Source organism: Nilaparvata lugens, chromosome 9 (assembly GCF_014356525.2).
Source record: "Nilaparvata lugens isolate BPH chromosome 9, ASM1435652v1, whole genome shotgun sequence".
NCBI classification, from domain to species: Eukaryota; Metazoa; Arthropoda; class Insecta; order Hemiptera; family Delphacidae; genus Nilaparvata; species Nilaparvata lugens.
The window spans coordinates 5,313,717-5,333,747 of NC_052512.1; the positions used below are offsets into that span (position 1 = coordinate 5,313,717).

A 20,031-nucleotide genomic window follows, 5' to 3' on the forward strand; every position below is an offset into this window, starting at 1 on the left:
CTCTGCACAACTCTGTTCATTGAGTAACAGATTAGTATTCAATTCATATACTCACCATATTTCAAAGGTTTATAAGTGCCACCTTCTTGTTTCAAATATTTTATCTCTGTTATTTTTTTAGATCTACTGTTGTCAGGGAAAATTTGTTCTCCAACGGTTATCCCATCAGCAACAAACATGCGTGCGATATCTTTGATAGCAATGTGTACACTAACTATTCTTTCGAAGGCGAAAGCCTGTGAAAATAAATCAATACAGAGTGTTTCAGAAGTAGTGTCAAGCATTTCAGGGTATTGTTCCTGGATGATAGGAGACTACAAATGTTGTATTTGAAGTGTCCAAAACTCGACAGTTATCCTTATAGCTGCCGTTTTGTTTTGTTTCACTTGGGAATTTTTATCTCAAATACAAAATGTTGTATTAATCTGAAACTTGGCACGAATATTTATGCTATGAAGACTAAACTTTTAAAAATGAAAAATTTCAATGTAAATTTCCAAAATGGCGGACATTTCAAAGTTTTAATGGCAAATTTCACGAAAACTGTTCACTTTACAGAAAATTTACAAGAGAGGAAAAAGTTAGCGAATTTTATCAAGATTTCAACGATACCTCTTTTATCAAGATTGGTTGAAGAATAACAGAGGAATTTATTATTTTCGTACTGCATGCATGCACAAGACAAACAAGATCATCTGAGAAACATTGTAAAATCAGCTGTTTGGCCATATGGAGCCATACCGAGTTTCAAAGCTTCATCTTAAATACAATTGAAATTGAAAATTCTATATAGATGTTTAAATGGTGAAAATTGGTCATGCATGCAGTACGAAAAGAGTTAATTTCTCTGTTATTCTTCGACCAAACTCAATAAATGAGATATCCTTGAGTTCTTGATAAAATTCGCTAACTTTTTTGTCTCTTGTATTTTTTCTGTAAAGTTAACGGTTTTCATGAAATTTGTCATCAAAACTTTAAAATGGCCGCCATTTTGAAAATTAAAATCGAGATTTGTTTTTATTTCTTTCCCAAAGTTGAGTCTTCATAGCATAAATATTCATGCCAAATTTCAGATCAATACAACATTTCGTTTTTGAGATAAAAATTCCTAAGTAAAAAAACAAAATGGTAGCTATAATCAGAGAAAACTCCTATAATGAGAATAACAACGTAGTGCATTTATAATATCACGCATAAGTTAGCATAAGTTAGTTCTACATTGTCCCACCAGATCGCATAAGCATGTCAACAGTCGCTTGTAACGGCTTGTAATGAGTGGAAGGAGAAAAGTGGGCTGGCATGGGAATATGGAAGGAGAGTGTCAGTCTTTTGATCCGGTTTTTTATAGCTGCATCTGGCAGCCTGCCAGGCTTTCAACTCATTTCTGAGGAAGCCTCAACAATAATATTGCAAGCACAACCAAAGGCCAATTAGTGGCCTATTATAAAAGACAAACAATTTCATTCCTTTGTGACATGTAGCTTTCTGCTCTGACAACACTAGAGCTGAATTATGAATATATATAATTTCTATTTTTCTATAATCTGTTGATATGATAAGTTCTTTAATATGATAAGGAGAAGAAAAGGAGGATGATAAGAATAATGAGAAAAATAAGAAGAAAATATTATTTGATGATCATGAGTAGAAAAGAGTAGGATGAGATGATGATAATGATGATAATAATGATAATAATAATAAGAGAAGGAGAAGTGATGATGGGATATGACAGATAAGGAGAAGAAAGAGAAGAACTTCTGATCATTTTCTTTCCCTCTCATAATTATTATCCTTCTTCTCACTTCTTCTTCCACTATTATTCTCAGCTCTTCATCTTCTTCACGTTCTCTTCCTCTTCCTCCTCCATTCTCATCTTCATTTTCTTCTTCTTCTCCTTATTCTTCTTCTGCTATTTCTTTGTTTCTTCTTTTTCTCCTCCTCTTCTTCCTCCTCCTAGAAGAATAAGAAGACACGAAGAAATAGCAGAAGGAGAATAAGATGGAGATGAATAAAATGAAGATAAAAATGGAGGAGGAGGAGCTGAAAGAAGAGGAGGAGAAGGAGAAGAAGAAGAAGAATAAGAAGAAGAGGAAGGAGAAGAAGAGGAAGAAGAAGAAGAAGGGGAAGAAGAAGAAGAAGGGGAAGAAGGAGGTGATGGAGTAGGAGGAAGTGTGAGTGTTAACAGCTATTGTTAACTATTATTAGGAGGAAAATCTCTTTTTTCAGAAAAAATATGGCTTCCATATACTTGATCAGGAAATAGTTTTCTGGTTGAATCTCTCTAATTAGAAACTACAACAAAATATAAGGGTGAATATAATTATATCAAAGCATGCATACCGCGTGGGGAATTTTCAGTAATTATTGAGAATTGTATTGAATACTTGCTCTAGTATTGTGAAACACATATTTCTCATTTATAATTTGTGAGAGGAATTCTCAAATGATACTTGTTCTCTTATTGTTAAACTCTCATTCTTTATTTTTTATTTGTGAAAAGGAAAACCAACTCTTCATGATCCAATAATAATGTATTTAATAAAAATGAATCATTAATTGAAAAGTATATGTATGATTATGAATTCATACTATAAGTACCCTACAATATATATTCCTTCTGAAAAGATGATAATTCTCTAAGACAAGTGGATTGGTTGAATGCCTGTTTGAAAGACTACGAAAGGATGACAACCTCTTCAACCAACTCGGAGGGCATTTCTATTCTAGAAATTTAACTCTCATACACTTAAAACAGGTAATGTGTCCAATTTCTTCCAAACTCCACATTATTTTCCTATAATCGGAGAGAATAGTTGGGCATATTTTAAGATATTTTTTAAAATTGCAATTTATTCAGTTTATAACGCTTTTATGATGTGAGTGTTATCAAATTCAAATTCAAATATTCTTTACTCCATACAAAAAACAGATTACATTGTAATACAGAGCATGTTTTACTGGAATACCCCTACAAGACTATTCGTCTGAGTGTAGGGGGTGGGTTCCTGTTACAGTGGGTAGCCAATAGTCTATTCATAATATTATATAGGTAATAGAATGTCCGACTTTAACAAGAAGAAGGTAAGTATAAGATAGTTTGTATTATAATTATGAAATTAAAAATTACCTATTACATTGTACATTGACGAAATTTCATAAACAGAAAAAGATTGAAAAGAGTAACATATATATTATACAGATTCGAGAATTGGAATATGAATAAATTCTTGAGATTGCATGAGTGGAATATATTTTGTATATACTTATTGTAAAAAATAATGGTAGCTTCTCATATAAAAAGTTACCGAGGAACAGAAACCAGCCGATTCCACAGTGACCATTAAAAAGAATATAGTAATGAAGATGTGTAAATCTATAAACGATTAAAAAAGTATGTGGTAAATATAAAGAGAAGAAAGGTAAGTTATGAAAATTTATAAGCTCTCAAAAATGAATAAAAATATATGTATGTATAAGAAAAGCTATCAAATTAATAGAGATGATCTTAGTGCCAATAAACAGACTGAAGCAGGCTTTCTGACGACTCCCAGCCCAGGCGGTATAGCCACCCCTCCACCTTACGCTTGAATGCAGCCACACTGCATTCATCCATATCAGTTCTTATCTCAGCGGGCAAATTACGATAGACCATTTGAGCCAAATAAAAAGGTGTCCTCAGCTCCACTCCATGAACCACCTGCGGCGTCGCAAAACCGAAGTTAGCTCTATACCGTGTAGGATAGGTATGTAAAATATCTGATAAAATTTTAAGTTTATTAGTTTTTATGTAGATCAATAAAGATTTAATGTACAATTGCCTTACATTTAAAACTGTAAATTCTGTAAAAAGTTGTGCTTTTGGATATCGGCATTCCTTATTTAAAACAGTTTTGATCATTTATCCTAATAAATAGGATGCAAAGAACTTATAACAGCTCGTCTGGGCGCCTAGATGTCTTCTGGTTTTCTCGCGCTAAATTCCGGAGAGCGTTATATGATAATTAAATCTTGTGTAAGCATGATCTGATCAAATGAATAGTTGGTGTATAACTGCGCGAGGTCTACTGTTCACAGAACTACTAGCAGTTTTGTGAACAGTAGACCTCACGCAGTATTCTCATCCACCTGATTGAAACTATAGACCTTATGGAAATACAGCAATAGACTGGCTTCTCCACACATCTGTGTAATCACTTGTCAGCTGATTTATGATGAATAATTCTTTAATCTGACTTTTACTGTAATATCGACTTATGAAGGAGGCTCCTTTTACCTTTCATATTATCCTTGAAATGCAAAATTTCCAAAAACCTTGTATATACGTCGACGCGCAATTAAAAAGGAACATACCTGTCAAATTTCATGAAAATCTATTACCGCGTTTCGCCGTAAATGCGCAACTCATAAACATTTGAACATTTAAACATGTAAACATTCTAACATGTAAACATTAAGAGAAATGCCTAACCGTCGACATGAATCTTAGACCTCACTTCGCTCGGTCAAATATCAAGTTATGATGTTCATTTCTCTTCTTTTCTGATACTTTTTTTAGCAGTCAGTCCAGTAGGAAATTCTACTGGGAAAAAAAATAGGAAAAAAAAACTACTCAAGTTTCATGATATTACGTGATAATAAATATTAATATGTTATAACAATAAAATAAATAATAATTTTATTAAGTGCAATGAAAGTGAAACGAGCTCTAATGTGTCTCCAAATTTTATTAATCTTGGTAAACAGATCTTAAAATTAGCATTGCATTATGTTGATGATGTTTATTATTGTTATAAAATAATGATATTGAATGTTGATTGGCGAAATGGAAACATGGGTCTGATTTCTGATTACAAAGTTTCTTCCTTTAATTGACATCTAATGAATTGCGTGTGTTTTCTGTGTGAGTTTACCAAGGTTAATTGAATGGAACAATATGCCCACAACCCGGATGTTACACCGTTAGAGTTTTCTGTTTGGGGGCATTAAGCATTGGGGAGTCCGATGGTAGCAAGCATTCAAGAGAGACATCAGTGTTTTCAACACCCACCATTGAACGATTCTTATAATCAACCGTGACAAGTCCTTTCTGTGTGAAACACAAAATGCAATAGCCAAAAAGGTATCAGAGAAACGAAGTTCTCCATTATATTATAATGGTACGATACTCAGTTTTCAAAAAAGTGACCAGCACTGATGCCGACTCCATAAGGTCTGGGTAGGTAGGTAGGTAGGTAGGCTGTGGAGCCCACCCAAAAATATTTTGGGGGGCTGAGTCCATAAAAAATTCTGATCAATTATATGGAAAAAACCCCTCCCCAGACCCCTAACCAATGAGCCCACCCAAAGATTTTGATAAGTCGGCGCCCATGGTGGCCAGGGTATAAAAGTGATAAATTCAGAATCTTCATGTTCAAATGCATGTTAAACAGCTCATTAGTTAATAATAGTCCAGTTACGAGATAGTGAAAAAGGGCAGTTTTGATAATTAGTTCCGAAAACGCAACATTTTTCGGGTAATGATTCTGGAGTATTGGATATCTTTACAAAAGTTGACCTTATAGAGCAAGTGAGAGAAAAATGAGTTTATTGTGATTCCAGGCTATTAATTATGTATACTAACATCCTGCAAAAATTCAGCTTCACCAAATATTATGGATAGGGTGACTTATGTAGTTTAAATGAATGTAATAATAGTAATACATCAGCTTTTTCTTCTTTTCTCATGTTATCTTATTCTCTTCATCTCCTACTTATTTTTCTTCATCATCATGTTGTAGCTCTTCTTCTTTTTCTCCTTCTTCTGCTTCTTACTATTATCTTTTTGTCATCATGTTCTATTATTTATTCTTCTTCTTCTACTCAAAATCGTCATTTTATTCTTATCATCTACTCATCTTCTCCTTTTTCTTCTCCTCTTCTCCATCATTCTATTCTTCCTCTTCTTCTCCCTTCTTCTTTTTATTTTTTCTTCTTCTCATTGAAGAAAGAGAAGAATGGGAAGGAGTAGCAAGATAGAAATAAGAAGTGGTAGAACATGAAGAAGATTAGATAGTGGAAGAAGAAGGAAGAAATCTTCTTCTTCTTCTTCTTCTTCTTCTACGAGGAGGAAGAGAAAAAAGAAGAAAAAGGAGTAGCATATGAGAGAAATAAGAATTAGTGGATCATGAAGGAGGAGAAGAGGATAAGAAAGATGAAGATATACTATACAATAGTGATAGAAAATAATAAATATTTAGAAGATGATGAACTGAAAACTTCATATTTTCTTCTTCTTCTTCTCTTTTTCTTATTCCTTTACTTCTTCTTTACATAGAATTCTCATTCTTACAGAACACAGAGTAATATAAATGATACAGTCATGATTCAGCTGTGAGAATGTTGGGATGAAATGCAAAGAAAACAGAAGGCGGTTGAATAATATTATTATCACAATAGTCCTATAATTGCTATAATTGCTTCACATGTTGACAGGTGTCTGGTTCCTAGTTGACTGTGTGTGTGCATCTGTGTGGTGTGTGTGTGTGTGTGTGTGTGTGTGTGTGTGTGTGTGATAGTGTGAAGGAGTGAGGGGCGACTACCTGTCAGTGGAGTGGGTGATAGAGTTGTTGTGAGGACGGAGTGCGGAAGGGGGGTGAGCGAGACCGGAGTAGGGTTCTGCGCGCAGTCTACAATCTGGCAAAGGAACTACCTCGATTACGCATGAACAGAAAGTCCTATTCTGCTAGCCTTCTGTGCTATTATTAATTCTGTGCTATAATGATGACCGCTGAGTTTTGGACACTTCAAATTCGACATTTGTAGTCTCCTATCATCCAGGAACAATACCCTTAAATGTTCGACTCTACTTCTGAAACACCTTGTATGAATGTATAATTTCCCACTTTCCTGGAATTGAAAACCTCAAACCTGTTCTTAAAGATCTGTTACATCCCATCATAAAGTATATATATATATATATATATATATATATATATATATATATATATTATATATATATATATTGTGTAGTTGAGAAGTTGATATTGTGGTAATTATTTATATTGAATGAAAAATTGTCAAAAAATTTTAAAGAAATGTCAAAGAAGTTGTCAAAAAATTTCAGATTTATTGATACTTGGAATGACCAGTTTCGGTTATTACACCATTGTCAATCTCTGATAAACTAGAACTAAATACAAGAGCAGCAGAATTCATACTAGTAGGCGAGTACTGCTATTGGTCAAGGGCATGAACGCCTGCCATTGGCCCAGCTAGACAGTCTCCTCCCACTCTAAGTCAACTAAACAAAAAAAATGTTACGCAAAACCAAATCAGTCATCTCTGAAACAACCACTCCATCTGGTACCCTACCCGGCAAGCGCCCCAGTGTTAAACCTGTTCTACCACTCTTCTTCAAGAAGAAGAAGAAGAAGAAGAAGAAGAAGAAGAAGAAGAAGAGAGAAGAAGAAGAAGAAGAAGAAGAAGAAGAAGAAGAAGAAGAGAAGAAGAAGAAGAAGAAGAGAAGAAGAAGAAGAAGAAGAAGACGAAGAAGAAGAAGAAGAAGAAGAGAAGAAGAGAAGAAGAGAAGAAGAAGAAGAAAGAAGAAGAAGAAGAAGAAAGAAGAAGAAGAAGAAGAAGAAGAAGAAGAAGAAAGAAGAAGAAGAAGAAGAAGAGAAGAAGAAGAAGAAGAGAAGAAGAGAAGAAGAGAAGAAGAAGAAGAAGAAGAAGAAGAAGAAGAAGAAGAAGAGAAGAGAAGAAGAAGAAGAAGAAGAAGAAGAAGAAGAAGAAGAAGAAGAAGAGGAAACATACATAGACTATTCACCCCGTACAAACAGAAACTGCCCCCTTATTCACACGTGAGTAGTAGTAACAGGACACTAAAATAGATCCTACATAAATTTTGCAACAAAAAATGTTCAGTGAAATTTTTCATATCGACCTTAGTTTTTAAGGTATATCAACTTCTCGATATTTTTGAAATAACGTCATTAACAAGAGAATTACTATAGTGAGGTCCACGTTATAATGGCAGTGGAGAAAGATAGGAAAACAAGGTTACCGAACCTCTGTCATGTCAATGCCTTCTATAGACGGTAGCTGATACAGGTTTATTGATTTAATATTAACTTTTCATTCTCGTTTAAAATAATTAATTATATTTTACTAAGCCAGAAATTATAGTTTTTTCAATAATTTCTTGATAAATTTTCATAATCAAGATGAAATATTTTGTTTATTGATAATTAATTCTACATTTTTGAAAGAAGATCTCGCAAGAAGAAGAAGAAGAAAAAATGTGATGAGGAGAAGGAGAAGAAGCAGACCATTGTTAATCGAAAACTTGGACCTTACAATAGCTGCCCCTTCATTGGACAAGACTTATTACCTGTTTGCCATAGCACTTCCACACCTCTTCCTCCATAGTATCGAAATAGTCCTTGAAGTTTTTGACATCCAGTTCTGTCGAGGCCGTCGATTTTTCCGGGCTCATGTAGACCTTGGTTTTGTATTGTGGCTGGAATGTTGGATTCGTTATCTTATCACACCTTAAACACAAACATAAAGTAACTTCAATTCCAAAATCATCACCAATATCACTGAAAATCCAAATCTGAAATATCCGGTTCATGAATGAGAATCAAGAGGTAGAGCACCTTGGCCCATATGAATAAAACCAGAGCAAATGCTCATGAGTAAGAGAATGGAGCATGAGGCTTTGCTCATGAGCAAAAGGTAGAAGCAAAAGCATTTGCTCATTTTTATATGAATAAGCTTTACCTTATACTCTTACCTTATGCTCCTGAACTCTGGAGCAAATGCTCACGTTTTTTAAAGTTTATTCATTAGCCGATTCGCTTTTGTAGCCTTACTTTGTTTTTATAGCTCACGGAAGCGCTAAATATGCAAGTAGGGTGCACCGCTTGTGTTTGCGTCGACTGCTCTGTTTATTATTTCTATGAATAGAGTTTTAGGTTGGTTGAGTTTAGAATTTTGAAATAATAGCGTGAAAAAATGTCATCTCTATAATAATCTTCAGCATATTCTTTTAATATTAATAGCCTTCTTATAATCGTCCACACTCTCATCTTCTTAAATGCCTATCTCCTATTTTGTGATGGCTATCTTTACAACAGGTTGTATTTATTCTTTCGTAGGAATAATGGTGATATATATCATGGTTGAATCCGAAAAGAGTTGTATAGTTCTCAACTATTGGTTGTGATCGTATCTGGTATAGTTTGCTCTTCCTCATACGAATTTGTTGAGCCATTTTACTATGAGCAAAAGGTGATAAGCTGCTCTAGACTAGACTCACCCTTTTTGAAGCATTTGCTTCAAAAGTTGAGCATAGTTTTTTATACAATTTTGAGCAAAAGCTTTTACTTTTTAGCAAATGCTCAAACAATTTTTTTTATGAGCATGAGCAAAAGGTTCTGCTCACGTTCATTCATAGAAGATGAAGCAAATGCTCCATATTTTAGAAGTATAAGCAAATTCTCAACTTTAATCATATGGCCCAAAATCATATCAATTCCAAAATCATTACCAATGGGCCATACGAATAAAGTTTTGCTTAAACTTCTAAAATATGGAGCATTTGCTTCATTTTCTATGAATAAACATGAATCAACTGAAAAATTCTATTGACCAAAGCGTTGACTGCTAGACCAGTTACTCGAAATAATTGATAGTTGAATATAATGAATGAAATGGAATACTATTTTATTACTTATACAAATCTTAATATTATATTGGGCCATATGAATAAAGTTGAGCATTTGCTTATACTTCTAAAATATGGAGCATTTGATCATTTTCTATGAATAAACGTGAGCAAAACCTTTTGCTCATGCTCATCAAAAAAATAGTTCGAGCATCTGCTCAAAAGTAAAAGCTTATACTCAAAATTGTATGAATAAACTATAGTCCAGTCAATATAGACATAAAAAAGGGGATGACTTATGATGCCTGATTTTGGACCGCCTTGACGAGCCGAGGAGAATGAAGTGTAGTAAGATCGAATATGATCATTGTGTCAAAAGTTATAAGTGTTTGAAATTTTGATCCTTGAGGTGTCCTTAAGCGCGCCTCTCCACTAGGAAATACTGGAATGAAGTGCATCAAACGGGTGATTTTCATAGAGCATAGAACATAATCTCATGAACTTATGTTATTGTGAGAAATATCAATATGAGGACAATTTAGTTGGTGATGATGGTTGAACCTGAAAATCAGGTGTTTTTCACAATACAAGGAGCATTGTTGTCAGGTGTACCTGGAAATCTTTATGAGATAGAGCACTCTACCTGATCTCAGATTGTAGAGCACAAAAATACGCCCAGAGGGATTTTGAATTATACATCTGAATGATAACATTCGGAAGATATTTTTGATCAAAAACTAAAATTCATCAAAATTGATTTTTTCTTCAAATTTCACTCATTTTTGAAAAATCATAACTCAGGACTCATTAAAGATAGAGTTCCAAATGATCTCATTCTATTCATAATTTTATAATCTAAAAAAAGGCGAGAGCAAATATTTTTCTGTCCGATTATTAGATTTGGCAGAGATAGCTGAAAACTGGAAAATGAGTCAAAAATACGAGGTTCTTGGGCCACCCTGTATTCAGCACAAGGAAATTGGTTCTGGACTTCTCTTATGTACCCAAGTGATATATTAAAAAACCAGAACTACAATATAAAATTGCATGCACCAATGTATATAGTGACTGGACTACTAGAGCATTTGCCCAACTTTTGAAGCAAATGCTTCAAAAAAGGTGAGTCTAGTCTAGAGCAGCTTATCACCTTTTGCTAATAGTAAAATGGCTCAACTAATTTGTATGAGGAAGAGGAAACTATACCAGATACGATCACAACCAATTTGTAGTTGAGAACTATAAAACTCTTTTTAGATTCAACCGTGATATAAGTCACGGAAGCCTCAGCTGACGTCTTTCACTATCTCTATGGAGACAGCTAAGATTATGATGTTGATTAAATAAACAATCATTCTTTGTCTGAGTTTGAATGAGACGTTTTATTCCTATCTACTTAACTGGTGCCGAAACCAAAATATTATCTAGTATTTTTAGTTGATGTTAATAGGAATTTTCGGATAGATTTTGAAAATGCCAAGGGGGAAAAAGGAAATTGCATCAAATATTAAAATTACCGGGAAAGAACCACCACTTATGGACGTGAAATGTCTCATGAATTTGATCGGATCAATTCAGGAGTTCCAAGGAGAGGTAAAATAACTTAGTCTATTCTTGGAGAGAATGGATGCCATCCATTCTCAAATTATTGACAGCAATTTTGATGAATTAACAACTACAAACCTGCATTCGTTTTTCTTGTCTAGAATAAGTACATCAATTATGGTTGATTTGGGAGTATCGTTCAGTTCATCTTGGGAGGATGTTAAAAAAGCCCTTAAAGAACGTTATGCAGGTGCAAGGAAATCAGTCTCTGCAATGGCAATGAGAGTGTTGGAATTGAATCGTGATTTGGGAGAGTAAATTGGTAGTTTTGCCAATCGGTTATCGCAATTGGTTAAAGAATTGAAATCGAAAGTTCTAGATTCGTGTAATACTAAAGAGGAAGGGGTATGGAGAAATAAAATCTATGAAGAGTTATCAATGGAAGTTTTGTTAAGAGCAGCTTCGGAGCGAGTATGTACGAGTGTGAAAATTGCAAAACCTCAGTCTTTAGAAGAGACTATTCAAATTGTCAAAGATGAGTAGTCTTATTGGAAAGAAGCTAGTCATAGACACTCAAATTGGAGAGTGGTTGAGAATAAGAGAAGATATTCACTTAATAGTAGAACCTCTCCTGTTTATGGTAACAGATCGAACCAGAAATGGAGAACTGATGTAAAGGGATTGGTTACTAATGGGAAAGGAAATAGAAAGGAAAGAGAATGGAAATTAGCACGAAACGAGTGTTGGGAGTGTAGGGAAGAAGGGCATTTTGCCAGAGAATGTCCTTACATTTATAGAAAGGAAGTTACCCCAAAAAAGAATTTTGGAAGAAGAGAAGTCAATGCTTTGAGGAGGAAGGAAAATCGAAAAAAAAATTAAAGGTAGTTCTGATGGAGAGAGTTTAACTCACTCCTCAGATAGTGAAAATAGCTGTTACCGTTATGAAAGTCAATATCGAGAGAAAAATGAAAAAGACTGGCCTGAATTGAAGGAAAATAAATCAACCAAATTATCGACAAAGAAAGGTAGGAATAAAGATTGAGGATTTCGGATGAGGAATATAGGTAGCAAGGAACAAAAAGTGGATTGCAAAAAAGGAGAGCTACCTATATTTTATGTGAAGAGTTGGGATGTTTATTGCTTGTATGATACAGGATCGGACAGTACAATAATTTCGGAAGAAGCATTAATAAAAATTGATCATAGTTTGAAAATAGAAGGGTGTTCTTGTGAAATGTAACTTTGACAGGAAGAAAAGCTTTAAAAGGGGAAGTAGATTTAAATCTGTTTGGATTGATTGGTTTTAAAAAAATTATGAGAGTTCATGTATCAACAGAAATAATGAACAACTAGTATGATGTGATAATTGGTTGTGATATGATGAGAGATCTTGGAGCTGCTCCTATCAATATAAATGGTCAATGGATAATCAAGTTGGGGGATAGAAATTATAAATCGAAAAATTCAATTGCTAAAGAAAAACATTTACTAATGGGTTCCATTGTAAGAGGAAATTGTAATGAACAATTTATAGACAAGGAACAAGAAAAATTAGCATTCTATATGCTGGAAAAGTATAAGGACATTTCATATAATGAAGGAGAGAGTCTGACAACAACAGGGAGAGTTCAGCACTCAATTCAATTAAAGTCATCAAAACCAATATTTATAAAAGCCAGAAGGTATCCACATGCAATGAAAAAAATCATTAGAGAACACATTAAGGATATGCTAGAACAGGCATTATAAAAAAGTCTATCTCTCCATTTTGTAATCCATTATGGGTTGTACCAAAAAAGTCTTCCCCTGGAGAACCGCCAAAACATAGGGTGGTTGTAGATTTCAGAGTTTTAAATGATCAAACAGAGTTGGAGAGATATCCCCTTCCAAGGCTAGAGGATATGATTGACAGAATGCACGGAGCTAAAGTTTTCAGCACTCTGGATCTAAAGTCGGGATACCATCAAATAAGAATGAATCCAAGGGACATGGAGAAGACAGCATTTAGCTTTGAGAGAGGACATTATGAATTTACAAGGATGCCTTTTGGGTTGAAAAACGCAGTACCAACGTTTCAAAGGCTGATGGATGAGTTTTTAGAAGACATAAATGAAGAAGCAATACAAATCTACATGGATGATATCATTGTGTTCAGCAAGAATCTCGAAGATCATAAAGCACATCTCACACAGTTATTTGAAAGAATAAGGAAGTTTGGCCTTAAGCTGTCAAAGGAAAAAACTAACTTGTGTCAATCTGAAGTGAAATTCATGGGTCATGTGATTTCGGAAAGTGGAGTTCGTCCTGACAGCCAGAAAATTAGTGCAATAAAAGACATTCCAATTCCAAAGAATTTGAAAGAGATAAAAACATTTTTAGGCATGGTCGGCTATTATAGAAAATTCATTCACAAATTTGCACAGATGACTGAACCATTAACAAACTTATTAAAAAGAGGTGTGAAGTTCCAAATATCATCAGATGTTATCCAAGCAGTTGAAAAGTGTAAAGAAGCAATTTGTTCAACGCCTATACTTCAGTTTCCAGATCTTCAACAACCCTTTACATTAACAACAGATGCTAGTGGGGAAGCAATAGGAGGTGTACTATCCCAAAATGAGAAACCGATTGCTTTTGCAAGCAGGAAACTTACTCCGGCCGAGAGGCGTTATAGTACAATTGAAAGGGAATTTCTTGCTATTGTATGGTGTGTTTGTATGAATTTTAGACCATACCTTTACGGAAATGAATTTGTGCTAAGAACAGATCACATGCCACTTTTATGGATGAATAAGATGAAGGAAACATCCGCCAGGATAACCAAGTGGAAAGAAAAATTGGTTGTTTACTCATTCAAAATTCAACACATTAAAGGAGTAGATAATGCAGTTGCTGATTGTTTATCTCGGAATATAAATCCTCTACAAGTGAAGCAAATTAATTTGGAAGTGATGGAAGATTGCATCATAAATGATAAACGTAATCAAATAATTCTTGAAAGACAAAACTTTGGAGGTATAACAAAAACTACCCATCGTTATGGCCCAATTCATACTTATACAATTACAATTGGCCCTCAGGCGACAGATGATGAACTGAAACATACAATAAAGCAGTTGATGGTAAGGGGGAAAGTTTATTTTATATTTTCCAAGGAAAAAGATTTTATTGATAAAATTAAGAGCTTTCATAAAGATGAATGCTGGGACTCAAAAATACACTTGATAATTTGTGATAGACAAGTTAAAACAGTTGAAGATAGAAGAGAACAACAAGAAGTTGTAGAACAATATCACATTGGAAGGACCAACCATAGAGGGGAAAAGGAAACGTTGCAACACCTGAAACGGCAGTATTATTGGCTGAATATGGCCAAAACAATAAGAAATGTGCTGGGAAAGTGTGCAGCATGCAATATAGCAAAATATGACAGAAAGCCTTACAAGACGCCTCAGATGGTCACACCTACTCCCGCAAGACCAGCAGAAATAATTCAAGTTGACATTTTCTATTACAATAAACTGAAGTATCTTACTACAATCGATTGTTTTACAAGGCTTGCTTCTGCATGGATTTTAAAGAATAAAACAGCCAAGTGCATGGAACAAAATTTACTAGCATTTTTTGGGCTCTTCAATACCCCCAACATGTTGTTAATGGATAAAGGAAAAGAATTCGACAACAATCGGATCAAAAAACTTTTAGAGGAACTTGGTATCGACAGCCACTTCACTACAGTAGGACATCCGCAATCTCATGGAATGATGGAACGTTTACATAGCACGCTAACTGAACATTTGCACTTATTAGAAGTTGATAGAAACATCTGTGGGGAAGAAGCAATGGCAAGAGCTATTCTGGCATATAATAGTAGCATACATTCTTCAACAAATTTTTCACCATTTGAGTTAGTTGAGCATCCAGAGGAGCATAGAGAAGTGGAGAGAAAAATCATGAACGAGAAAGTTCGGAGGACAAAAAAGTATAATTTGGAGGTGGCTGAAGACATGAATAAAATAAAAGTAGGTGACATAATCTTCAAGAAAAATCATCACAAGAGAACGAAATCGGATCATAGATTTGTTGGACCATATGAAGTGATTGATCTACTACATAGGAACCGAGTGGAGGTAAAAAAGCAACACAACAATGGACGAGGTAGACATGAAATTGTGCATTGAGTGAGATTAGAAGATCGAAAAGGAACTATAATGAAGATGAGTAAGGAAAGATTTCCAAAATGTTTTTATTATGTTGTTTTCCATGTTTTGTTTTTATGAGTTCTATTAACATCTCTATAATAGAGATAGTAAAGACTGGAGGGGGGTAGTTACGGAAGCCTCAGCTGACGTCTTTCACTATCTCTATGGAGACAGCTAAGATTATGATGTTGATTAAATAAACAATCATTCTTTGTCTGAGTTTGAATGAGACGTTTTATTCCTATCTACTTAACTTATATATCACCATTATTCCTACAAAAGAATGAATACGAAAGATGGCTACCTGATATGAAGATAGCCATTACAAAAAAGGAAATACGCATTTAAGAAGATGAGAGTGTAGACGATTATAAGAAGGCTATTGTTATTATAAGAATATGCTGAAGATTATTGTAGAGATGTCATTTTTCACGCTATCATTTCGAAATTCTAAACTCATCTAACCCAAAACTATTGATAAATAGAAAACAGAGCAGACGACACAAACACAAGCGGTGCCCCCTACTTGCATATTTAGCGCTTCCGTGAGCTATAAAAACAAAGTAAGGCTACAAAAGCGAATCGGCTGATGAAAAATCTTTGAAATACGTGAGCATTTGCTCCAGAGTTCATGAGCATAAGGTAAGAGTATAAGGTAAAGCTTATCCATATAAAAATGAGCAAATGCTTTTGCTTCTACCTTTTGCTCATGAGCAAAGCCTCACGCTCCATGCTCATGCTCATGAGCATTTTCTCTGATTTTATTCAATTTAATATCACTGAAATTCCATCATCCAAATATAAAATATCCGGTTCATGAATGAGAATCAATATCAAAGGTAGAGCACCTTGATTTAAGTGTTTGGTGAAAAAATTAGAAAAACTTTATAAAGTGGAGAAGACATATTTTTTTCTAGTAGACTATCCTATACTATTAAACGAGCAATTTCTGTTTATATGTTTAGATATTGAGATGTTAAGATGTCTATTGACCGAGCGAAGTGAGGTCCAAGATTCGAGTCGACGGTTTGGCATTTCTCTTAATGTTTAAATGTTTATATAATGCTGACTGAATGATAAATATTGTAACGTGCTATAAATTTTCGGCTCTAAATTTATTGTCTAAATTCAATAATTTCTAAATTCGGTTTAGTGGTTTTGTGTTTTGTTTCGGTTTTGTATATGTTTTGACTTTTTAACATCAAAATGTACTTTATTCCGAAGAGAAAAGTGTAAATTTAAAGTATTGTGCTCACTATAACCTAAGTGTCCGGTTTCCCATTAGGGAACTTTGGACTATATACGGCTATGTGGAACTACCCTTGGGTCTCCCCACCATTCAAAGCCATACGCTAATAATAATGTTTATATGTTGCGCATTTACGGCGAAACGCGGTAATAGATTTTCATGAAATTTGACAGGTATGTTCCTTTTTAAATTGCGCGTCGACGTATATACAAGGTTTTTAGAAATCTTGCATTACAAGGATAATATGAAAGGAAAAAGGAGCCTCCTTCATACGCCAATATTGGAGTAAAAATCAGACTATAGAATTATTCATCATAAATCAGCTGTCGAGTTGATTATAGATTGCAAGCCATGACGCATGCAATTCAATATCTTGAAGTGATTTGGTAAAACATCATTTGCTGTGTAGACTAAAAATTGCATGCCTCATTGAATGGAATTTTTATGCACTATCAAATGAACTATTGATTGCTTGCAATTAATAACTAAAATAACATAGTATTGTCTCTCGAACTTTTTCTGCTTTGAACTCGGGCTGACCTGTTGCCAGTATGTCTTGAAGGAGATTAGCTTTTGATGTAAGCATTTTTGATACACCAACCCCAACAACCATCAGCTGTTTTCACACCGATATCTCGCAGACACGACATACAGACAGGATTTACTCTGATTGACAGTATAAGAGGAGGATGCGGTTTATAACTGCGCTTGATCTACTGTTCACAGAACTACTAGTATATTTGTATGTGACCGGATCTCGAAAACGGCTCTAACGATTCTCATGAAATTCAGAACATAGCGAGTTTATAATATAAAGATTCGATTGCACTAGGTCTCATCCCTGGAAAAACTCGTTGAAGGACATTGAAAGGATAATTCATCCTTTGAAGAACAGACTCCCTAGTCTGTCGATAACAGAAGATGCTGTGCCTGTGTGGGAGATCAGCTGTGTAATCATTCAAACAGCTTACCGTAACTCGCGAGAAATTTTAATAGACTGTATCAAAATAATCTGATTTGTTGACATGACATGGTTTATCACTCTAAATTAGAGTAGGCCTATATATCATAATATTCAAAGTTAATCATTAGTTTACAGTTTTAAGTGATCAGTGAGTGTTATTTTGTTATTCAATTTGGTTTGTAAACAATCTAAATTAGAACTTTTCTGTTTTTTTAAATATTTTGACTGAAGATTGAACCTGAATTCAAGTGTATGAAACATAACCTACTTTTTGGACCATGTATAGTCTATAAATCAAAATTCGGGGGAGAAACAGTTTTGGGCTGTGCCTGTTCCCCAATCATTTTGAAGAATTGTGCTCTGTTCATCAATAAATAAATAACGAGTGGAGCTCGGTGCCCCGATATTATGTTTATATGTTAAGATGCTTATATATTATTTTGTATGTCACCGGATCTCGAAAACGGCTCTAACGATTCTAACGAGATTTGGAGCAAAGTAGGTATATGATATGAAAATTCGATTGCACTAGGTCTCAACCCTGGGATAACTCGCTGAAGGACATTGAAAGGATAAATACGACCTTGGAAAGCCAGATGAAAAGTTTGTCATCTGTCGATACCGTGATGGAAGAGAATGAACGAGTGCATCCAGCTGATCTCATGCTCTACGAGAATCAAAATATATCATCCCCGAAATTCACAAGCTGATGTATAGCAAAACTACAAAATATAAACTCGACCTAGAAGATGAAGAAACCTTAAGGGTTTGAAAGGGTACAAGGTTAGGTGGTGGAGCTTTTGCTCTTAAATGGCAAAATGCTTTTCTTATTTAAATGTTTTGATTATTGACCGAACGTAGTGAGGTTTATGTTTTAACTCGGATTTTCTTTTGTCTGTCTGTATGTAACGCGATTACGGCCAAACGCGTTGATAGAATTCTATGAAATTTGGCTGGAATATTCCTTTTTCAATTGCGAGTCGATGTATAAACAAGGTTTTTTGAAATTTTGCATTTTAAGGATAATAATATGAGAAGAAAAGAAGTTCCCTCATACTCTGATATCACTTTATATATCATATACTCTTGAGGTAGGATTAATCAGACTATAGATTATTCATAATCAATCAGCTGACAAGTGAATTATTCATTGCATGCATTACACAGATGTCTGGCCGTGTCTATTTCTATAAGGTAGGGTTTCAATATTTTTTATGATGCGTGCCCAACAGTATCAATATTCTCACATTTGAAGAACAAATTTAATAGGTGATTGAGAATAAATAAAAAATTATTGAATCAACTGAACAATGCTGGAAAAATTATAATAGTATTAATTGAAAAAATCAATTTTAGAATAGTTAAGAAATATTTTTAGACAATAGAATTATTCATAATCAATCAGCTAACAAGTGAGCTGTATTTCTATAAGTTTCAATCGAATACCTTAAAGAGGTATGCATCTTCAAGGTCTTTGGTTTCAATATTTTGTTTTGCAGTCATGGTATTATTATGCGTGCCCATCAGTATCAATATTCTCACATTCGTAAAAAAACTAATTTGATAGGTGATTAAAAATAATCAAATTAACTGACAGTTCCAGTCGAGACGCCGATGAGTGAACATCGTTATCGGTTCGCTCTAGCCTAGGTCTCCAGCCTGGCGTGCCGGTCGTTGTAATACGTTATCATGTACTCATATAACGAGTGTTTATACTAAAAGTTGAATCGTGATCTACTTTTTATTACTATTAAGCGTGTATAGTGTGGTCAGTGACTATCAGAATATACAAACAACTTCTACGATGGGGTCTTGTTCCAAGTGTGCAAACAAAATCAAACATCAAAAAGATAGGCTTACGTGCTCAACCTGTAAATCAACTTTCCATATAAAATGTGTTAAAGTTGACTTCACGAAACTCGATAAGGATACGTGGAAATGCAACTCTTGTTTGGGTGAAGACTCGTCTGATTCCAGCCACAGTGATTCGTCGTTATCACAATCTAAAGACGCAATCCTTGCGTCCATAGCCAGTATGCGGACAAACATGGAAAAGCAGATAGGTGGAGTGGCCACTAATGTAACTGACATTAAGAATGAACTAGTAGGTGTCAATAGCGCTATCAACAAAATGCAGGACACTCTCGCACTGCTTGCATCTGATAATGAATCACATAAGTCGGAGTTTTTGAAAATTAGGGGAGAAAATGACAAGCTGAAAAAGACTGTTCATCTTCTTGATGACAAAATCAAAGATATGGAACAGTTTAGCAGAAAAGACAACATAGAAATTACAGGTGTTCCGTACAACCGAGGTGAAGATTTATATGGTTTGTTGGACAGAATCGCTGCCGTTATTGATGTCAACTACAACATAAACTTTATTTCAACCGTGCACCGCTTAGGCGTGACTAACGAACGTCCCAATCCA

At 34.5% G+C, this 20,031-nt stretch overlaps 1 protein-coding gene across 1 annotated transcript in view; it reads right to left on the minus strand.

Moving 5' to 3' along the window:
- Positions 1-20,031, minus strand: part of LOC111055435 — a 324,213-nt gene that overhangs the window by 38,493 nt on the left and 265,689 nt on the right. Inside the window, exons 27-28 of the mRNA XM_039435440.1 lie at positions 8,366-8,525; positions 56-236 (exon numbers count right to left, since the gene is read on the minus strand). Of these exons, the coding sequence (XP_039291374.1) occupies positions 56-236; positions 8,366-8,525 (341 nt within the window). The remainder of the gene's footprint in view (positions 1-55; positions 237-8,365; positions 8,526-20,031) is intronic.